Source organism: Cryptomeria japonica, chromosome 6 (genome assembly GCF_030272615.1).
Source record: "Cryptomeria japonica chromosome 6, Sugi_1.0, whole genome shotgun sequence".
Classification (NCBI taxonomy): domain Eukaryota; kingdom Viridiplantae; phylum Streptophyta; class Pinopsida; order Cupressales; family Cupressaceae; genus Cryptomeria; species Cryptomeria japonica.
In genome coordinates this window covers 525,190,724-525,211,863 of record NC_081410.1, presented here as the reverse complement: position 1 = coordinate 525,211,863, position 21,140 = coordinate 525,190,724, and the positions used below count along the sequence as shown (strand labels likewise).

Below are 21,140 nucleotides of genomic sequence, written 5' to 3'. Positions count from 1 at the left end.
CACTTTTTTTTTGGGTAGCTTGGCCACACCTTGCCATAATATCTTCTGACCTACAGATGCATATGTGTAAATATCAAACTAGATAAACCCTTGCCAGAACAAATTAACATAATGCACACTGGTAATGCTTGGAAACATCCTTTTAATTACAAGAACATTATGTTTAATTATAAGCTGTTGTCAATATAACCACCTTATCAAAGCTTTTGCAGTGTTGCAGCCAGAAGTATTTTCTACTCAACAAATCTTACCTTCTTTTCCTTCAACATTTAGCCTTCTGTTCCTGGTCCTCAAAAATCTAAAGCCTCTCTTCCTTTCAGGTTTAGTCTTCTGTTCCCCTTCCTCAACAATCTAAGTTTAAGTGTGCATCGCAAACAAAAGCTTTCTGCCCTTTCTACTTCTGCATCAAGGATTTCTCATAACCCATATAATATTCTTCCTCAAGAGGAGGTGCCTTCTAAAATAATTGTCATTCCTCATCTGACACTCCCCATGATACAAGGCCGCAAGCCTGTTAAAACTCAGCAGTCTTCTGGTCCTACAGAATCTTTAGTTCTTTCACTCACACATAGAAGCCTCCAAAGAGGATGCTGGGTGGCAAGAACAAGAATCAAAGTCCAAACACTGGAGTATTAGACCTACTCACTCAGCCAAATTTGCATTCCGAAAAGCAAGTAAGAGAAGATAGCTCATCAGGACTCCAATATTTTCTTTGTTTTATGTGATGCTGATTTGGCGGCAAGCTCACAAGGAAAGTAGAGAACAATGCAGTTTGCAGCAAGCTCCAATGATTGTCATTTATCTCTCTAGCTATCTACACACAACAATCCGACCTCAAACCTCTACTCTAGTTCTAAAAAGCAAACAATTAAAAATTGTGTTGGGCTGCACCCAATGGAAAAGCAACATTATTTTCCCTTTATTTGGATTGAATAACAAAAATTGAATTTTTTTCCCTGTTTTTATGAATATTTCAACATTTCTTAGTTTCTCAATTTTTTCCCAAGCAATTGAATTCCATTTATATATTGGGTTTGCCAAGGCAATCCTGATTTTGTGTAATGCTACTACGGTGTAAAGATTGGTGAAAGCAATCTATATACTAAAGCAAGCACCAAGAGCACAGTAAACCAAAATTGACCATGATTTATTGCTTCAAGGTTTAGGTGTCCTCTTTTTCCAATATATATCAAAAGTTCAATGGATGATATGGTCATTTTAAGTGCCAAGCCAACACTAGACTAACCAAAACACCTAACCCAGCCAGTGAAGAGAGGGATCCCCATTTGCAATGGGTCGATATGTGAAAAAGTCACAACAGTTTCCAGAAAAGAGTCAAAATGAGGAGATTGTGTGGGCAATATTTCAGCACAAAAGTGAAGAGAAAAGTGAGAAGCATTGTTATCAGGTTTAGAAAATCAATTGATTCAAAAGGTCCAAAATTGTAAAATTTTCTCTAGAAACTAAAAAATTTGGGTTAAATCGGACAAAACTGGCCAAGTGAGAACAACAATAGGCTATAATTTTATTTTAAATTGCTCACAAAATCCTAGAGGCTAGAAAAATAATAGTGAGAGTCCCCTATTCTGTATGTATATATTTAGATGAAGATCTGTAAAACCCCTACTCTTTGACCAATTTATTATGTACTCATTCTTAAAGACATAACTTGTCCTTGTTTTCAACTTTCTAAAAAACATTATCTAATTTCAATTACTTTCCACCATTTATTTCAAGTTTCAGTCAAATGTGTAGTTTATTGTAATTGCTAACAGATCATTTGAAAATATCAATAGTTCTCTATGAAACTGAACATAATGTTCTCTCAGTTTTAAATGAATAGTAATATAAATAAGGCTATGTGTAAATATAGGGCACATGAATGTGTACCTTCTGTAACCTGAGGCCTTCCTTGAAGCTTCATCATTGTAGGAATAGATGGCCCATATACATCAGCATCTAAGAGACCCACTTTCAGTCTACACGTAACAGCAAGAGCAACTGCTAAGTTCACTGCAACAGATACCAATATACTTTCTGAATAAGCTTTCTCTTATTTACACTTAGCATGATTCTTTACATGATATAGGAAGATCAACCACTGAATTCTAAGCTTAATAAAATTATTAATCAACTAAAATTGATTAAAAATATCTTAGAAGAGCTTACTATGTGTACTCCCAATACCTTTCGCATACTATTAAAAGATGTTAAAATAGAGTCAGAAGACAATATCCATTACCCAAATAATTACGTATGATTTTAAATTAATATGTTTAAATGACCTCTAAATTCCAATGTATCAGTCTGCAAACCACAAAAGCATCAATAGACACAATTCACAAATATTAACTGGAATGGAATTACCGTACTGCCTTAGAAGTTATAAAATCTGTATTGGTAAAACATGTCAAGAACACACAAAGGTATCATGTGAATTCCTCACTGTTCTCTTGGGTAGAAGAATACCAGAAGAACAAAATTTCAAAGCCTTTTATTGTTCTCAAAGTTGCTCAACAACCTAGTTGGAGAAACGAGAATAAGCTGACAAGCTTGTTGTTAAAATGGTTAATCAACTGGCTTAAAATTTCCCCTGCTTAACCACAGACCTATTTTGAAAGTTTGCAGAAACTCAGGACATTACCTTGACAGAGAATGGATAGACCTGATGCTAGAGAAACAGCATCATACTACTCCAGTTTTTATGATACCATATATATAAATTTTCCAACATAATGTTAGTACAGTCAAAGTTAAAATCCATTATTCCTGCATAAAGAATATGCACATTTACCAACTGATCTGAAAAGAGGGCAAGGTGTGTTATGTTACATCTCCAGATCATAGAGAGAATGCATAATGAATTTTCTACTGGATTCAAAAGAAGAAGATAATAATTTTAGGTCTTACTATGTCTCAGTTATATGAAGATCATATCAATATGACAGAAGATGATGATACTTCTGGTTATTGAAGGCATATATTTAACCAGTAATAGGTAAGGGCATGAATGTTCAAGTTGTTGAAGGTATATATTTAACTAGCTTGAGTTGATGTGAGTACTTTTTGTAGATTGAGATTACCTTATCAATTTACATCACATTATGAATGTAGAAAGTTCCTTTCATTGACTTGTAAAATCTGAGTCTATGCTAGTAAGTAGATTCAAGAGCAAACCCATGTTTTGCCATATGTCTTCACTCATCATCCCATTGATGAATATTTCAGTGATATTCCAGTCTTCTAAAATGGATTTTGTGACTCAAGTTTATGCAAAATAAGAAAGATCTGCATCAGCCCAGACATGTGACTGAATGGTAAGGTAGAACAATTCCCGCAATGAAGACCTGAATTAAAATCCTCCCCTGAAACCACTAGGCCATATCTAGTGATAATGCAGTTATGATAAAACAATGAAAATGGAGCCCCTTTTTATTTCCACAGTTGGCCTAGGCCCAGTGATTTTCCAGATTTACCAATCAAGAAAAAAGAAAGAGAGAATCCACACTAACCTTTATCCATCTATGTAATGCTAATCAGCTACCCCATTGCTAAAGATGTCAGTGAATAGTAAGTAATAGATTAATGTAATTAAGGCTTCAGAATTGAATTGGAAATCACATAAAACATGGAAATTCACTGTATTCATTTTCAATCATAACTTTTCTGTAATGTTATGGAACTAAAATTTGAGTTTATTTTACATACAAAGACTTTACAGGTTCAAGACGAGGCAATTTAAAAAGTGAGATTGTTTCCCGATCTGTAAAGTCAAATATTGTATGCTCATCAAATTCTAGCTAAGCTATTGATCAGGATGGTTTCCCAATTTCCCTTGCCTTTATCATCTCTAATACATTTGCTCTCTGTATTTAAAAAATGTACTACTTCCCAAAAATGTATCATCATATATTTGGAAGTTAATGCTTGACTAATATTTTAGTTTGGGAGATATAATTAAAAAAATTCTGTTGGACACCGGCAACAGAGCAGCACCCTTTAGACATATCTGATAAGGCTTCTGTTCTATTTGGCACTCGTCATTTCTAGCCAGCCTCTTTTGATCTGTTCAAATCCAAGCTTCTTCCTAAAACGGTGGCTGCTTCTTCAGCCTCCTCTCAATTGTCTGCCTCCAAATTGAATGCCTTCATTCCCAAACTAGATGAAGTCCCTCTAGTGGAAATCCTTCCTAACCGCCTCCAACACTCAATTCTCACTCTCCCCTCCAATCTTTGATTGGCCATTTTCAATAGGCTTTGACCAACCCCCATTGACCAGGAAAAGTGGATCACAAATACTTGGGCTAAAATAAACCTTGTTTCAAGCTCTGTTGGTACGGGCATGACTACTTTCTCATTATTTTTTACTCAAGTGAAGAAAGTGACTCAATCTTCCAAGGCAGACAATGGTTTATGGACTCTAGACAACGTGATCTAGGTAAGGCTTCCCTTCCTCCCTTTGCACCTTTGGAATAAACCAATTCTTGAACAAATAGGTAATCAAACAGGTAAATTTATTAATTGGGTTCGTCCTAAAGCCCATTATGCCTGCTGCACTAGAATTTGCATTCAAGTCAAACTTAAAATAGGGCTCCCTAAAGCAATAGGAATTGGATTATGAGCACATTCCCTTCTAATGTCTCATGTGTCACACCTATGGGCACTTTTCTAGGAATTGCTCTAATAAATTGGCATATGTTCAGCCAACTAAGAACCACAAAGGAGATGGTTTTTGTTGAGCACACGGTTATGCTAAGAGGTGGGGGGAGGGGAGGGCGGAGGGCGAAGGGGGGGAGTGGGGGCTGAATCAGTATAACAACAAACTTTTACTTTTTCAACTTAATATCATATCATTAACAATTTGAATCAAAGTCCATTCCCTTACTACAGAATTCCCAAAACCTATTGGAAAAGATGGGCACTGGATTTAATTTGGGTTTTATTTTCAAAGTGGGTGTGTTACAACGAACGTGGAAACTCAAAATCCATTGTGTCAAACATGGAATCGGGGCCTAGATTAAACAAACCTCTTCCTAGGTTGATTCCATGCTGCTTCCTTGTGATTTAGAGAGTACTGAATCTGCTTCTGAAGATGCCTTGCCTACTTCAAAGCTGAATCCTTTGTAAAAAGCGAGCATTCTACAAAAACTCAATGATCTTTCCCGGCTGGGATCACACTTGGAGACTCAAATCAAGAATGCTTTGGCTTAAAGAAGGGAACTGACACAAAAATTTCACCTAAACGCTCATCAAAGGTACAAATATAAATTTGATCAATGAAATCTCTCTTCCTGATAACTCTGTCATCCATGAACCTGAAGCAATCAAGGCAGCTGCCTCCCAGGACTTGAAGAACCTTTTCAATCTGAAATTGGTGACCCTCTTGCTCAAGATTGCCTTTAGCCTCCATCCTTCATCTTCTCAATGAGAGATGCAAACTCTCAGTCATTTTGTCTCTATAGAAGAGTTTCAAGGAATGGTCTCCAAGCTTCCCAGAAACAAAGCTCCTCGTCCGGAAGCCTTCACCAAACTTCTATCAGCAATTTTTGATCTTATCAACAGGAACTTACTGCTCATGGTTGAAGATACCAGAAAAAGAGGTGAGATGATTGGTTCTATCAATTCAACATTTCTTGATCTGATTCCTAAAGACGAAAAATCCATGAGATTTGATCGTTTCAGATCCATTTCTCTTCATAACTTCTCTTATAAGTTTGTTGCTAACAGAGTCAAGAAAACTCTTGACAAAATCATCTCTGACAAGCAAGGTCCATTCATACCGCTAAGCAAATTTACAATAGCATTGCAGTTATTCATGAGTCCCAACATGCCGGTTGGAAAGAAAAAAAATATAGCCATCAAATTGGACATGTCCAATGCACTTGACAGAGTCAATCACAACTTCCTCCTAACTACAGAAGGAATCACAATTTAACCAGGATAAAAGTCGCAAATAGCTCAAGGAAACTACTCATGCTCAATTCATTGATGACACCGTCCTTGGTGAAGTCAGCAAACCTGAAAAGTCAGAAAGAACAAAGGTGTCCTAGACTCCTTTCTTAATGCATCTTGTGCTACGCTCAACAGAAGCTAAGCACATTTTACACTCTTTGCTACTCTCAGGCAGAGATCAGAAGCCAATTCCTCACAGAGGAGCTGGACCCTTTGGATATAACTTGGAGTCCCTATCAGCTTCAATTGAAACATCAAGACTCCTGGAACAAATTTTCAGCAAAATTTGACGAGAGAATACAAGGTTACACCGATGGTTGGCTCTCTTTAATTGGAAGACTCGCTATTAGTAACGCTGTCCTTTCCAACCTCCCCATCTACCAGCTCATGATAGATCATGACCCCTCTTACATTCTTCAAGAAATAGATAAAAGGATCTGCAATTTCTTATGGAAAGGTGGGAAATGGAACTCCAAAAAGAAATTTCACTGGGAGAGCTGGAAGAATGTTATTGAGGCTAAAAATCAAGAAGGTTTGGGCATTAGATCTGCCCTTCAGATGAGCAAAGCAAGTGGTGCTAAACTCATTGGACCCTTATTACTCCTCTTACTCTCTGGAAATGTATTCTTGTTTACAAATATGATAATGGTCTTCATGGGTTAGATCTCCTCGAGAAGCTCTCTACTCTCAAAGGTGCTACCCAAATCTAGAACTTGATCAACAAGTCTTCCACTATCATTAGAGATTAAATATCTTGACTTCCAGGTAATGGTCACCAGATCTAGTGTTGGGAAGACTCAATAATTGTCAATGAACCTCTTGCTCACTATATGCCTCATCATCTCTTGCAGTCCATGCATTCTCTGAAAATCACTCAGCTTGATCAAGTGGTTAAGTGGGATAATAACCAAATTTCTTCGGGAGAAATTCATGGCCACAGTCTTCTTGAGCAGGAGACTCGGATGCAAATCATGCAGCACCTTTCAGGCTTGCAACCTCTTGCTCCAAAAGATGATGATCAATTAATTTGGGGGCACTCAACTTGGATGGTCATTACTCGGTGAGGGCTGGTATTGCTCTACAGAGAACTCATCCAAGCAATAAAAATCTCAACTTCATCTAGAATCAAGCTGTTACTGTAATGTCCCCAAATTGGGATAGACCGGTTTTCACCCAAAATTAACAATTCCAACCATATTCTAAAGTTAACTCATTAAAAGTTATTAAGCTTGAGAAATGAACAAATTAACATCATATGAAATGATGAATAATATCACTACTTGAAACTAAACTATAGATTGTTCCTTGGAGCCAATCATAGTAAGGGTTTAAAGGAAAGTATGAAAGGATGCCCGGTGACTGTTCAGACCATTTAAACCCAAGAACGCAGAGCATCCAACTAAGACAACTCAACCCCTTGGCCCACAAGTGGCAAGAACATCCAACTAAGATAATTCGATCACTTGGGTGGCCTACTTTACTCAAGGGAACCGGGTCATTGAGGAGAAAGTATGAAAGGGCGCGGCACCTGAAGACTGTTCAGCCCAATTAACCCCAAGAGTGTGGAGCATCCAACTAAGATAACTCAACCCCTTGGCCCACAAGTGGCAGAAACCTCTAACTAAGACAATTCCATCACTTGGGGTGACCAGCTTAATTCGAGAGAACCAGTCTGCTGCCTCTCCCTAACATATTTCCTTTGATTCCACGTATGATTGCTTGTGGGACAAGAATAGATTAACTCATTAATTTTAGAGATATCATAGATTGGCAAAGCTGGTTAATATCTCGGTCAAAGACATATAAAGACTATAGATGCATGACATCATTATTCATATTGCATACCAAGCTTGAGATTATACTATATAGATATATTACATCATTTATTAATATCGCATACCAAACTTGGCTGGGTTAGAAGTCTACTTTCCTGAATGTTATTGGATCTGTTATATCCAATCTGTAATTTCTGATCTGGTCTCTTTCTTCGTTTGCTGGTGAAATATCCGATCTGGTCTCTTTCTTTGTTTGCTGGTGAAATATCCGATCTGGTCTTCTTCCTTATTCGCTGATGTACTTTCTTCTCTTGATCGACCTCCTGTTTCTTCCTTCTCTGATTCGATGCCTCTTTGGAATGGCCGATATGCTGTATATATATCCCTTGATTACGGTGGAAGGCTATGTCTTTTCCAACAGACGCCATTCTTGCAAAAGTGGCAACTCTTAATAAATTGTCTTTTGCCTTTTAACTAGTATACAACTGCTTTTATTGGCCCTCATCAATGATTAATACCCCGTATCAATGTAAGTACAAAACTATTCGCTGCATTGTTATTAAATATATGAATCGTTGCATCTATTTAGTTTATGCATCGATGCAACTTGGAATGCTAGCCTTCAATGTACTGGAATTGTTGTCTTCCCATTGCTGCCTGAAATATTAACTCCTACAGAAAATCGTTAAGTGTTATAAATAAGACAATTTTCTGAGCATTTATACTCTTTTTAGTCTTCTTTCATGGCGGGGGCATGACAGTTACTCTCAAAGTCATATCGTTCCAGTGCCTCCTCCACCAACACAAAATTCTAATCAGTGATAATTTGCTCAAGTGAGGGACAGTAGATCCTCACAAGTCATAGATGCATCAAAAAGAATGAAACTATCTCACCTCTTCTTTGAATGTCCAAAAGCCACTCAACAATGGATTGCTTTAGCTCATGCAATGGGAGATACTTTACACACGAATCTCAATGGATAGAATCATAGAACTATCTTATCAATTGGAAGGACCATCATGTTGCCCGTTTTCGCAAGAAGCCTCTTCTCAAATATATTTAAAATGCCACCCCTTTCATTTTTGTCTGGCTTATTTGGTTGTATAGAAATCACAAAAAATTTAATGATAAAACTACAAGCAATAGCTCCATTCCTCCCAATGTCAGAACCAACATTTCTTTCGATGCCAAACTCCACTTCAAACAATCTCATCTCTTAAGCTATCTTTCAACCATTCAATCTTATCTCCTAAGTAACTGGCACTTATCTGATTTAATTCCAAAGGTTGACCCTCCCAAACAATGGACAGCTTCTTTCTCTTCTCCTTTCCAGACATTTTCTTTGATGGTTCTTCCAAATCTAATACTGGGACTGCTGCTGCTGGAACAATTGTGGTAAAAAAGAATGAAAAGTTTCTTGAATTTTGTACAAATCTCAATAAGAGCACCAATAATGTTGCAGATCTCATGGCATGTAAGATCAGTCTTCAAATGGCATCCAAAGAACAATTAAAAACTCTTTAATGTTTATGGAGATTCAAAACTGGTTATCCAAGCCTTGCAGAACCTCCAAAGCCTTCACTCTCTCCAACTTAGCTTTTAAAAGCCAGAATCAATGTTTCGTCTGCCAATTTTGATTTGTTAGAATTCAAACATATTCCTACGAAGGCTAACTCATATGCTGACAAAAAGGCAAAAGAAGGAAACAGTGCTCCCAGCTGCAATATTTTAGTCCCTCTGTTGCTCTTGTATTTTTCGTTCTCTCTATCTTTAAATAAATCTCTTTATTTTCAAAAACAATATGTATGTTTTAGGTTTGGAGACAAAAAAGGAGCATGTTTCATGACCCTTATGGGTCTTGGTGAAATTAACATTCATAAAGGGGGAAAGAAATGCAATATTCACCATCATTTGCAGGTAATCAACTAGATGTAGATGATTCGATTACCTAAAAGGTTCTCCGGCTACTAATAAATCCAAAAACAAAGGAAAAAGACACATCCTGAAAACAAAAGTAAAAAGTTAGCTATTTAAGTGAGAGATCCAGGGGGTTGTGATGTAATGGTAAAGGAGAGAATTGGTAAAGAGAGTAACTCAAGATCAAATCTCCAAATCGCAAAACGGGAAACCTGTGACTCAGCCGATATGTTTGCATAGTAAACATCCAAGGCTAGGGCCTGTTCATTCTGAGGAACCAATCTAGGCCTAACGATCAGGAACAGAGATCTGTAGATAGTTTTGGCAAAACCAGAAATATAAGGCCAAGGGAAAATCTTCCATTTATGGTTGATTAGACTAAGATAGACAAGGATTAAGATTATATCCTTGTCTACAAGGTCCATGAACAATAGACTGGTCAGGAGAAGGGCTTAAAGCCCTTTTTCATGCGGCCGATAAGGACTGTCATGCCAAATCACAATATGTCAGTGACAGAGAGCAGCATTAATTTAGATGATTTTTAATTTATGGTTGATTGGACTATGATAGGCAAGGATTTAGATTAGCTCGCTGTCTACAAGGCCTATGCACAACAGCCTGATCAGAAGAAGGGCTTCAAACACCTTTGCATGATGCCAATAAGAACTGCCATTCCAAATCACAATGTATCAGTGGCACAAAGCAGCATCAATTTTGATGGTTTTTCATGGCTTCGTTGGGGAATATATCTCAACATTCATTTTCTACAGTTATAATCATTTCTTGAAGCCTTTTTAACCAAATCTGCTCACCTTGAGTACTATTATTGTCATCGAAATTAAAACCCCCAAGAGCCATTTACTACTACAAATGTCAAAATCTATAAAAGGAACTGTGTCCAATTGTAAATACAAATAATTGAACACTCCATACAAGCCCTTCAAAATTTATTCGAGTGGGGAGGAAAGCAAATGAGGGTTAGAAAGAAGCAACGGGCAATGCAGAACTTGGGCAATCAGAAGATAGTTTGAGGCCTAGCTCTTCCTCGGGGGAAGACTAGCCCATCAAAATTGGTACTGAGAAGCCTATAATGCGGTTACCAAGAAGACGAGCACTCTCCATGATCAATATCAAGGTGCTCATCAACTCAAACTTCTTGATCATCAGTCAGGTGATCTATAGTATTATGATAAGAATTCAAAATGATGTACAAGTATTATAACAAATATATGTATAGTATACACATAATAATTATTATAAAAAGGCATGTGAGTATAAGTATGATAACATATACGCATGCTTCTACGAATCTACACATACATGTTCACAATATTATATGAAACTATATATTGTTTGAAATTTAAATTATAATATTTATGTGTGGACATATACTTACAATAGGCGTATCATACAAACTTGTGTATGTACCGAACCCTGTATATATCTATACACAATGTCAAGAGTTATTGGGTGGGTTCTGTCAGCTTATACGCTAAAACATATTGAATTGTGCACCAAAATGACATATTTGAGGGCAAGCCAAAAAAAAGTTTAAAATAGCTACTTAAACATCATCCATAATTTTTGAAGTGAGAAAATGAGTGACTTAAACTTGAGATCTCTTACTCTTAAGATGACAGCTCTACCAATCCCCCTATCACCTCACACACATGATACATAGTCTATCCTATTTTTAGAAGAAAAAAAAATGTACTTGACCATTGAACCAAAAAGTGGATTATTTATACCGGTGACAAGTAAATAGAGTGAAGAAAACTGCCAACTCTACTATATTGTTATACTATTTATGTGCCCACATTAAGTATTATACAAACTTTTCTATGCATTATATGTATATGATATATACACAAGGCATGCATGTATATATAGTATATACATACACAAAAGTGCATTTATATAACAAGCATAGTATGCACTTAACTTGGTATTGAGTTCAATTCAATTAGACGGCAGAAAAGGGCAAACAGGGCAGAGAAAAATGGCAACTATGCACTTTTCTCCCCCACTATGTTGTTATAGCATTCATATGCGGACAAATACTTACTTTAGGCATACTGTACAAACTTGTTTATGTATTATATTATATACACAAGGTATGTATACACAAAAGTGCATATATAACAAGCATAACATGCACTTAACTTACTGTTGAGTTCAATTCAATTTGATGACAGAAGGGATAGCTAAAATGAAACATATTTGCAGTGTTCTAAGGGGTTGAGTTTAATTGGTTACAACATTGGGTTCACATTGTAAAAATCCAAGTTCAAACCTCTGGCATCTATTGTGGAATTCTAAATTATGACTCTTGATCTTCCATTGTTGGTATTCCACTATTGATTTCTAATATAGATATCTAAATTGTTATATAATATTAATGCTCATAAGAAACTATAAATTAATCTCTTAGTATTGTAAAAGCTATATATTAGTCTCATTGTAAAACCTATGAATTACTCTCCTTAATACTTGTAAGGAAATAAGTTTTAGTATCATTTGTAACTAATTGCTCCCATGAACCATATTTGTAAACTTTTTCAATATAAAAATACATACCTGCGGTGGTAGACTTGCCCACTCCCCCTTTCCCAGAGGCAACGGCAATAATATCATTAACTCCTTCAATGCTAAGCTTATGCAGCGGCATTCGTCCTTTGTCAGAAATGGGCTTCCATGAACAAGGGCTGCCGCTAATCCCTCTTTTCATACTCATTTCCCACACCCTCTGCACCCCATGAAATTTCATAACTAAATTCGGAAACCAAAAAGCAAGAAATAAAACAACTGCGTGGCAATAACAACCTAAAAAAAAAACTACATATGGATACCTCGAGATTTACAGTTCTGCATAGTGTGATGTTGTTAATGGATGGGAACTTCATTGGGTTTTTCTATTCGGATCTCCAAACTTCTGGAAATGGACAAAAAAAATAGAGCAAATCAGAGTACTCTGAGTTGGTACAGCCTCGATCATGTAAGCTGTCATTTGTGAAGAGAGGCCAATAAGCTAAATAACTAGCAATTGCGCCATTCGAAAGTGTCAGGCAAGTCATCATAATCAGGCATTTATGTTATGTAAGATTTTAGAACGTACATTTATCTTCCTTGTTTGTTTGTTTATTTGTAAAATAATTATTGTAAATTATGTTAGCATATTTATATTTTATAAATAAAATTCATGTAGAGGATGGAGAGAGAGATCAAATTTAAAGAATCTTTAGCATTCATAAATATAAACAAATGACAAGATTTACTATTTAAAACAATTAAAACAGATATAAGAACCATATTGCATTGATTAATTGATGAGATGTTGAAGTCTTATTAATGAGATAAATATGCATGCAAGAAAATTGAATGTAATAAAACCTACAACTTAGCAATAGAATCTAATAAAACTTTGCTTTCAAATAAATAATTAATCAATCTTAATCCATTAATCACTATGCTCTACACTTTTTTTCTTATCACTATTTTAATTGTATTATATATTTGATTATGATAACTAATCAATCTTAATCCATGATTCAATCATATCAAATACAAAACTAAATATTCTATCATTTCATTTATAACATGATTGTATTTTTTATTTAATATCACTTGATTGAATCTACAATATGACTCTAAAAATTCATCCAACATGAGAGCAGATTTTGGAAAGCCAGATACGCTAAACCTTAGAGTAGATAAGCTCGATGATGATGGCTTTAAGATTTAGCATTATAGTTCAATTAGGTCCAAGGTTAATGTTTTATTTGTGTTAAGGTTTTATAAGTATAAGAGTGCAATTTAGGTTTGGGTTAAGAGTTAGGATTCAATTTGGTTTAGTATTAAGGATCAATTTTGTTTGGTGTTAACTTAATGGGGACGACCCGTTAATGGGCCTTGTCGAGTTAATCTGGCATTGTCAAAACCTGTGAAGGTGGACTAGGCTAAGCCAAAGGCATGATGGTGCAAAATCAATTTTGATGGAGCTTCCAAGGGTAATCCTAGTCCCTCTGGAGCTGGATTTGTGGCTTGGGACTAGGAAGGCAATATTGTTGCGATTGGTGCAACCAGGTTGGCAGAGGGCACGAATAATGAAGCAGAGGTTCAAGTCAAGATTGAAGCATTGAAAATGGAAAAGGGATTAGGGTTGCAAAAAATTCATCTTGAAGGTGATTCTAAGATCATTATTAATGCAATTAACACAGGAAATAGTCATGCATGGAAATTAAAAAAAATTATCACCATTGCCAATTCGGTTTTAGAAACCTTTGAGGATTTTGTGGTTAGTCATGTGGTTCGATCGGACAATGAGCTGGCTAACAAGCTATCAAATTGAATGTTGTCGTTGAATGATGTGTGAAGGCATACGATAGAGGATTTTCACAATCTTGATTTGGGTTTGAGTTTATGATGGTATGCCGCCATTCTCAGATTGCATTTATGATTTAGCAAGGTGACAGTCGGATGTGACAAGGTTTGGCATGGGAGTTTTTAATCCCACAAAGTGTGCAAGATGGTGTTCAGACGATACAACGGGTGGTGGGATTCCTTTACCATGGAGGCTACTTTCTCTCTCATCACAACGAGACAATAGCTAACCTTCATGGGGCAGATTTCTAACAAGTGGTTGAAGGGTTTGTTTAAATTCAAAGATGACAATTTCTTGCAAATTCTAGATGTTCTTTTTGATGAGGAGTTTCTGTTAGTCGGGCGCAAGTATCATACTAACATAGGCATTGTTTCAATGTTGGTCGCCTGGGGTTTGGAGGTAGGAAAGAAAGAAGAAGTGGAGTGGATGGTAAAAGGTTGTGTGGCAGAAGATTGGCTATATGGTTTGCAATCAATGATGGGTCGTTTTGTTGTGGGGGCTGGGTTTTTGCCGGTGGAGGAGGAGAATGGGAAGCAGGATGGAAATTTATAACAATTAATACCTATTATTAGGTAGTCGAAGTGGATGAATTGATATGAGCGTAGGGTTGAAGCTTTCATCGGATGGGACTCTCTGAAATCTTTTATCCAAGAAAAAGAATTTGAGCGAAGGAAAGGAAAGAATCCTGCAAAGACAAAGATGGAATCTTGACTAAGTTTTGAGCTCAAAGACTACTGGAACAACAGGCCGCTGAAAATTGGAAAGAAAAATCAATAATTCTATGGTTTTTGTAATGGTTTTGTAGTTTTTTTATATGTTGTTTGTAATTTCTAATCACGATCGGGGTTGGTGGGTTTTTGGTGGAAGGTTTTTGTAAATTGTCAATGATTTAATATTTCTTGTATATGTTGGGGGTCATACGTTTTATGGTGGTAGATGTGGGCTCTTTGTAGGGGTAGTTTTGTTTGGTTTTTTGGGTTGAACAATATTTCTGGTATTGTTTTTCTTCCTCTGCTATTAATGATGAACTGATCAAGCTTTATGTATATTTTTGGTATATATTAATACTAAATCTCATTATTACCAACTAAAAAAAAAAATTGTTTGGTGTTAGGGTTAAGGTTTAATTTGGTTTAAGATTTATGATGGATTAGATCCTATCAGTTTAAAAATATGTAATGAGGACATATTAATTAGAAATGAGATCACTTGGTATGACACTAATTAGGATTGTCATTTTATTAAAAAATCATTAAAATAGGGTGAGTATAAGGCTCAATTCAAGGTTTAGGGTTAAGGTTCAATTTGGTTAAGTGTTAAGGTTAGAGTTCAATATGGTTTGATTTTTAATTTGATTTTCAAGGTCAATTATTTCTATATCTTCAATAGGATTCTCCATGACCTAAAGATTTGGGTTTAATTTGATTTAGGGTTAGGCTCAATTTGGTATAGGTTAAGTTTAAATTTGATTTCGAATAGAATCTGGCTTAAGGTTCCATTTGGTTTAATCCTAGGGTTCAATTTGGTTTAGTATTAGGGTTAAGGTTTAATTTGGTATAGAATTAAGGTTCAAAGTGGTTTTGTGTTAAGGTTCAATTTGATCTGATTAGGATTCGAGTTAGGGTTGGGGTTAAATTTGATTTATTATTTTGTTAGGTTTAGGGTTAGGGTTCAATTTGATTTAGTGTTAGGTTTATGGTAGATTTTGGCTCGCGGTTAGGGTTAGAGTTTAATTAGATTTAATATTTAATTAAGATTAGGGTTAGAGTTCAATTGAGGGTTAGGGCCACAAATAAATTTGTTTAAGGGTTAGGGTTCATTTGGTTTAGTGTTAGAGTTAAGTATAAAATTAGTTTGGGATTTGGGTTCAATTTGGCTTACGGTAATATTTCAAGGGGCTTTTTGGACTATTTTTCTTTCTTTTTTATAGATTATAGTGTGATTTGAAACATTAATTCAAAAAATTATCACCTAATCAAATTTGAAAGAATTTTATAATAATTACAGGATAGTTTATGAATTAATATTTTTTGAATTTTCATGACCCATTTTTTTAATGATAGATTGTATTATGTATATGTGAAGATCAAGAAATTTCACCATCCTTCATCACATGCCAAGCCTTAATATTGAATTATTTTTATTGTTCATGGAAAGATATAGATATGTTTGTCCACTTTCTTTACTAATCATATTGGTTAACTTTTATAGGACTCATAAAAAAATATATATAATAGGAAGAAAGAAATATTTTATAGATTTTTTTCAAAATAATAATATTCTTACTATATAAATAGATATGGAAAAATAATAAAAAGACCCTATTATACAATTGGTTAAAAAAATTGGAGGGTGAAAAAAGCAGAATAAGTCGAAAGAAAGCAGTCGAGGCGAGGATACGAAGGAAGCAACAAAAGCCTACGAGGAACCAGGGTCGAACACAGAGGAAGATCTTCTCCAAGTAATCGACATCACAGAAGAGGTTGGGGATGACATCGAATCGCTCAAGGTTCTAGCGATTATTTGCAGATTTATTGGCCCTAGATCAGATCGGAAGAAGATCACCGAATGGATCGAAAATACATGGCAAACTCCCCAAATAACCAAATTTCTGTCCAAAGGATTCTTTATTGTGGTTTTCACGATGGAAGAAGAGCACCAAAAAATTCTTGAAGGGGGCCTCTGAACAATGGAAACCAAACCTCTGTACATACAAAAATGGTACTGGAATTTTAACCCTCTCAAAACCAAACCCTATGATAAGCCGATTTGGATCCGATTAAACAATTTATCGATGGAATACTGGATGAAGGAAGCCCTAGAAAAGATAGGGAGATCGCTTGGTACCTTGATCGAAATAGATGCATATATTGCTATAGGAGATTCGTGTTTGTATGCAAGAGCGAAACTAGCAACGGTTAGGCGAATTCCCCCAAAAGTTAAATTGCGACTCCAAGGATCGGACTGGATTCAATCAATTGTGTTAGAGTTATCTTTTATTAGCTAATAATTATTTATTTAATTATTAGTCTATTATACTATATACTTAAGCTAAAGTTAGGAATCTTATAATTCTTTAGGGTTTCAAGTATCCTTTTATAAGGATTATCTATTTCTATTTTCATAACAACTGTAATTATTGAACTGCATTCTTGTTGCACAATCAATATGACTCCTCTTTTTTGGAAAATGAATAGGCGTCAATAAGGTCTTCGAGAGCCCTACTCAGATTTGGAGTTATATTTTCCAAAAAAATCACCAGGTACACAAGATAGTGTCTAACGCATTTTTTTAGCTCTTGTCTTCTTTTTGGGCTCTTAGATTGTACTGGTTTTTTGTTTTACATATTGTGGGGGGTGTTATTTTTTACTAATTTATGTAATTTACTTTAGAAAATCATAACACCTAAACTCAAAAACAAAAAAACCCTTATGCATCTTCTGTCTAGTTTGAAAGATCACTTAAATTAAAAAAATCAAGAGCAGGTCCAGGTTCAGGTACAGGTACACATGGCCAATTCTTCAGTTGAGCTTCTTACATCCCAGAACTATCACCTCTGTAAAGCTTGTATGACAAGGCTTCTCAGCTTGAGAGGGTTGTGGTCCTATTTGGATGTTGATCAGTCATTGTTGCAGTGTCCTTTTGAGATTCTTCAGCACCGGAATAAGATGGATGAGGCTATGGGTGTCATCTCCTTACATGTTTCAGACAACTTGTTTTTTTCCTCTTGATGGTTTACTCACTCCTCAGGCTATATGGTCCAAATTTGAAACTATCTTTGGTACTATCAATGAGTTTAGAGCATTACAAATTGAGGCAGAGCTCTCTTCCTTGCTACCTGAGTCCTTTCCTCACATTGAGGACTTTTTGAACAAGTTTAAAACCACCAGATCTATCCTGCACAGTTGTGGTAAAAATAAGATAGACACAGAGTGTATCTACCTGATTCTCTCTAAGCTTTAAGGTCCCTATCAGATATTTGCTTCCACGACATTAGCCTCATGATGTGTGTCAAGTGAGTGTTCCTTCCACAACACTATGTACTTTCTCTACACCTTCGTTGTTCCTAGTTCTTCGTCATGCAGTTCTTGTTGGTTGTTCTTTTTCAGTGTACCTGTCTCTCTCCCTTTTCAGCATTATGGGGAGGTTTGTCATGTTCTAATGCTTCTTTGGTTCGATTGATCAGCTCTTCAGGCTTTGGTGTTTCATGTCATCTGTATCTTCGAGTTCAGTTGTTTGCCTTTGTTTGCCATTTGATTCGAGTAGTGTCATTTGAGGGAACTCATGCAGATTACAGTCTTCTCTACCTAGTCATGTTCTATTTCAGAGGAGGTTCTCCAGATCAGCAGTTACTCTTCGACAGTGTTTGCAGTTATTTCATGCTTCAGTGGTGTTCTTCATGCTTTTTTTGTTTTTATCTTATGGAGCACTCTTGTTTGGAGGCTTCTTAGTGCTTCACTTGAGCTTTCATCTCTTCTTGGAGAGGAGTTTTGTTCCCACGTGGTTTTCTCTATTTCTCCGCCTTACAGAGACTCTTTTGTACTTGGGTGCCTCATCAAGCCTAGTTGTCGGGACCCATTGTTACTTTCATGTTTTTTTAGTCCTCGATTGTTTTTTAGCTACTCCCTAAGTTCATCTTAAGGGGGGGAGTTAGAGTTATCTTTTATTAGCTAATAATTATTTATTTAATTATTAGTCTATTATACTCTATACTTAAGCTAAACTTAGGAATCTTATAATTCTTTAGGGTTTCAAGTATCCTTTTATAAGGATTCTCTCTTTGTATTTTCATAACAACTATAATTATTGAATTGCATTTTTGTTGCACAATCAATATGACTCCTCTTTTCTGGATCTTTGAATTCTGGCCTCCATAGCTTTTTTGCTTCTCTCTTTTTGTGACAGGTTTGCATGTAGGTGATCTTTGGGAGCTGTAGAGTTGATTTTTCCTCAAATCCAATAGATTGAAATCGAAGAAGATAAGAATTTTGGCCTAAAGTGTGGTAGGAGGTATCATGATACGGACAATTTTTGTATCCCCAAAAAAGAAAAAAAGATTTGGAAGGCCAAGCAAAAGCATGTTGTGGTATCCATTAGGGAGCCATTATGTTTAGGTTGGATCGAAAGACCTAATGAGTATCTACCAAGCATAGATACGCAAACTATTCATGTGAATTCCAATTTGGCAGATCCCGATGAGGAAAATATAGATAAGAAAATTGAGCCTTCAATTGAATTAGACTCAGATAGTGAGTGGATGTCTAGAGATGAAATGGATAAGGATTTATTGGGATTCACTGATGTTAGGAATATCAACCAATCTATGGTTAACCCTGTGACTGAGGGCAGAAGAGGTAAGAAAATCTAACAAGAAAAAAAGGGAAAAAGATGCGGTCAAAAAAGGGCTTCTCAATGTGACCGAATTTTTGAATAGAAAAATTACCAAGGGAGTAAACTACTCCCTTGGGAAGAAATGAGGATCATCACATGGAATGTCAAGGCCCCTGACAAATGTCGGATGTTGAAATGACATTTGGCCAAAATATCAAGCGATATTGTTATGTTACAAGAGACTAAATGTAGCTCAAATGATGGTGATAGTTTGATTGGTTATTGCAGAGGTTGGTCTTGCATCTTTCAGGCAGCAGATGGAAGAGTCGGTGGTTTGGGAATTTTATGGAAATCTTCCTTGGTGGATATTGTCAAGATCTCTGGAGGAAAGAATTGGCAAGCCTACTAGGTGAAGTGTAAACTCAGCCAGTTGGAAATGGAACTTTGGAATATATATGGCCCCATGAACTACTAGAACAAATTGGTGTTTTAGGACGATATTACCCAATTGGTATATGCCAGTGGAGACAGAAAAATTATAATTGGGAGAGACTTCAATGTGATTCTTGATCTCTCAGAAAAGAGGGGAGAATCAAAGAAAGTCACCAATGACATGCTAAACTTTAGGCACTTTGTGCAAAAGGTAGGTATTATAGACTGCAAGCCATCAATAGGTTGGTTCACTTGGAACAATAAACGACCCAGATTGGCCAATATTGTTGAACGATTGGATAGATTCCTGATTGGTTCTTATTGGCCAGAGGCAAATATGGCGACTTCTGTCAAAACTCTACCATATTGCAAATCATTGTTCAATGTTTCAAGGTAGGATTTTAACCTGCTGAGCTGAACCGTCTGATTGGAATTGGAATCTTTAAATACCCGGTCCAATTGGAAATTGGGTCGGAGATACAGGGTGGCAGCAACTATTTCAAATTTTAGAATATGTGGTGGAGGGATAAATCCATTTTAGACAATTTAGAAATATGGTGGAAATAGTGCAACCACATCAAAGGTACGCCTAGTTTTTGTTTTGTTAAAAAAGTGGCTTATATCAAGAGTCAGCTCAAAATATGGAATAAAGAAGTCTTCAAGAATATCTTCTCTAAGAAAGAAATAATTGAAGCCGAGTTGGAAATTCTAAATACGAAAGTTTTGATCGAAGGAATGGATCAGGCAGACTACAGGCATGAAAAAGAATTGATGGCTAGAATCTCAGAGACTTTATCTAGAGAGGAGATTTATTGGAGAGATAAAGCCAAAGAATAGTGGATCAAGGAGGGTGATAAGAACACTAAGTTCTTCCATGCATCGGTCAAAGCCAGAAGAGCTCAAAATCAAATCAATGAAATTCTCTCAGAAGATGGAACTTGTCATAAGGACAGAGATAGTATCGGTTAGGCAGCAGAGGCCTACTTCAAGAAAATTCTAAACTTTGATGACTGTTGGGAGGAGGTGTGTGTTGTCAAGTTATTGGACGCAATCCCTAAGTTGGTAATGGACATGGACTATTGAATGTTGCTAGAACCTTTTACCAAAATTGAAATCTGGTGTGTGGTGTTTGGACTCCACCTAGACAAAGCCCCAAGTCCAGATGGCATGCCTGCAAGTTTTTACCAGAATTGTTGGGAGTTCATGAAATCTAAGCTACTAGAAATGGTGAAACAAGTTAGACTGAAAGGAAGATTTATTAGGGAGATAAACAACACTGTGCTGGGGGTCATCCCTAAGAAAGCCAATCCCTCCTCCTTTTATGAGTTTCATCCAATTTCTCTTTGCAACAT

General features: G+C 36.1%; 1 protein-coding gene across 2 annotated transcripts in view; it reads right to left on the bottom strand.

The window, feature by feature from the left end:
* LOC131067968 (iron-sulfur protein required for NADH dehydrogenase, mitochondrial) overlaps positions 1-12,722 on the bottom strand; it is a 161,735-nt gene extending 149,013 nt beyond the window's left edge. Inside the window, exons 1-3 of one of the 2 annotated variants that reach the window (XM_058003148.2) lie at positions 12,494-12,722; positions 12,222-12,413; positions 1,891-2,013 (exon numbers count right to left, since the gene is read on the bottom strand). In XM_058003148.2, coding sequence (XP_057859131.1) covers positions 1,891-2,013; positions 12,222-12,413; positions 12,494-12,515 — 337 coding nt within the window. In that variant the 5' untranslated portion in view covers positions 12,516-12,722. The remainder of the gene's footprint in view (positions 1-1,890; positions 2,014-12,221; positions 12,414-12,493) is intronic. The other variant, XM_058003147.2, reaches the window with a different exon arrangement.
* Between the last annotated feature and the right edge of the window lie 8,418 nt (positions 12,723-21,140).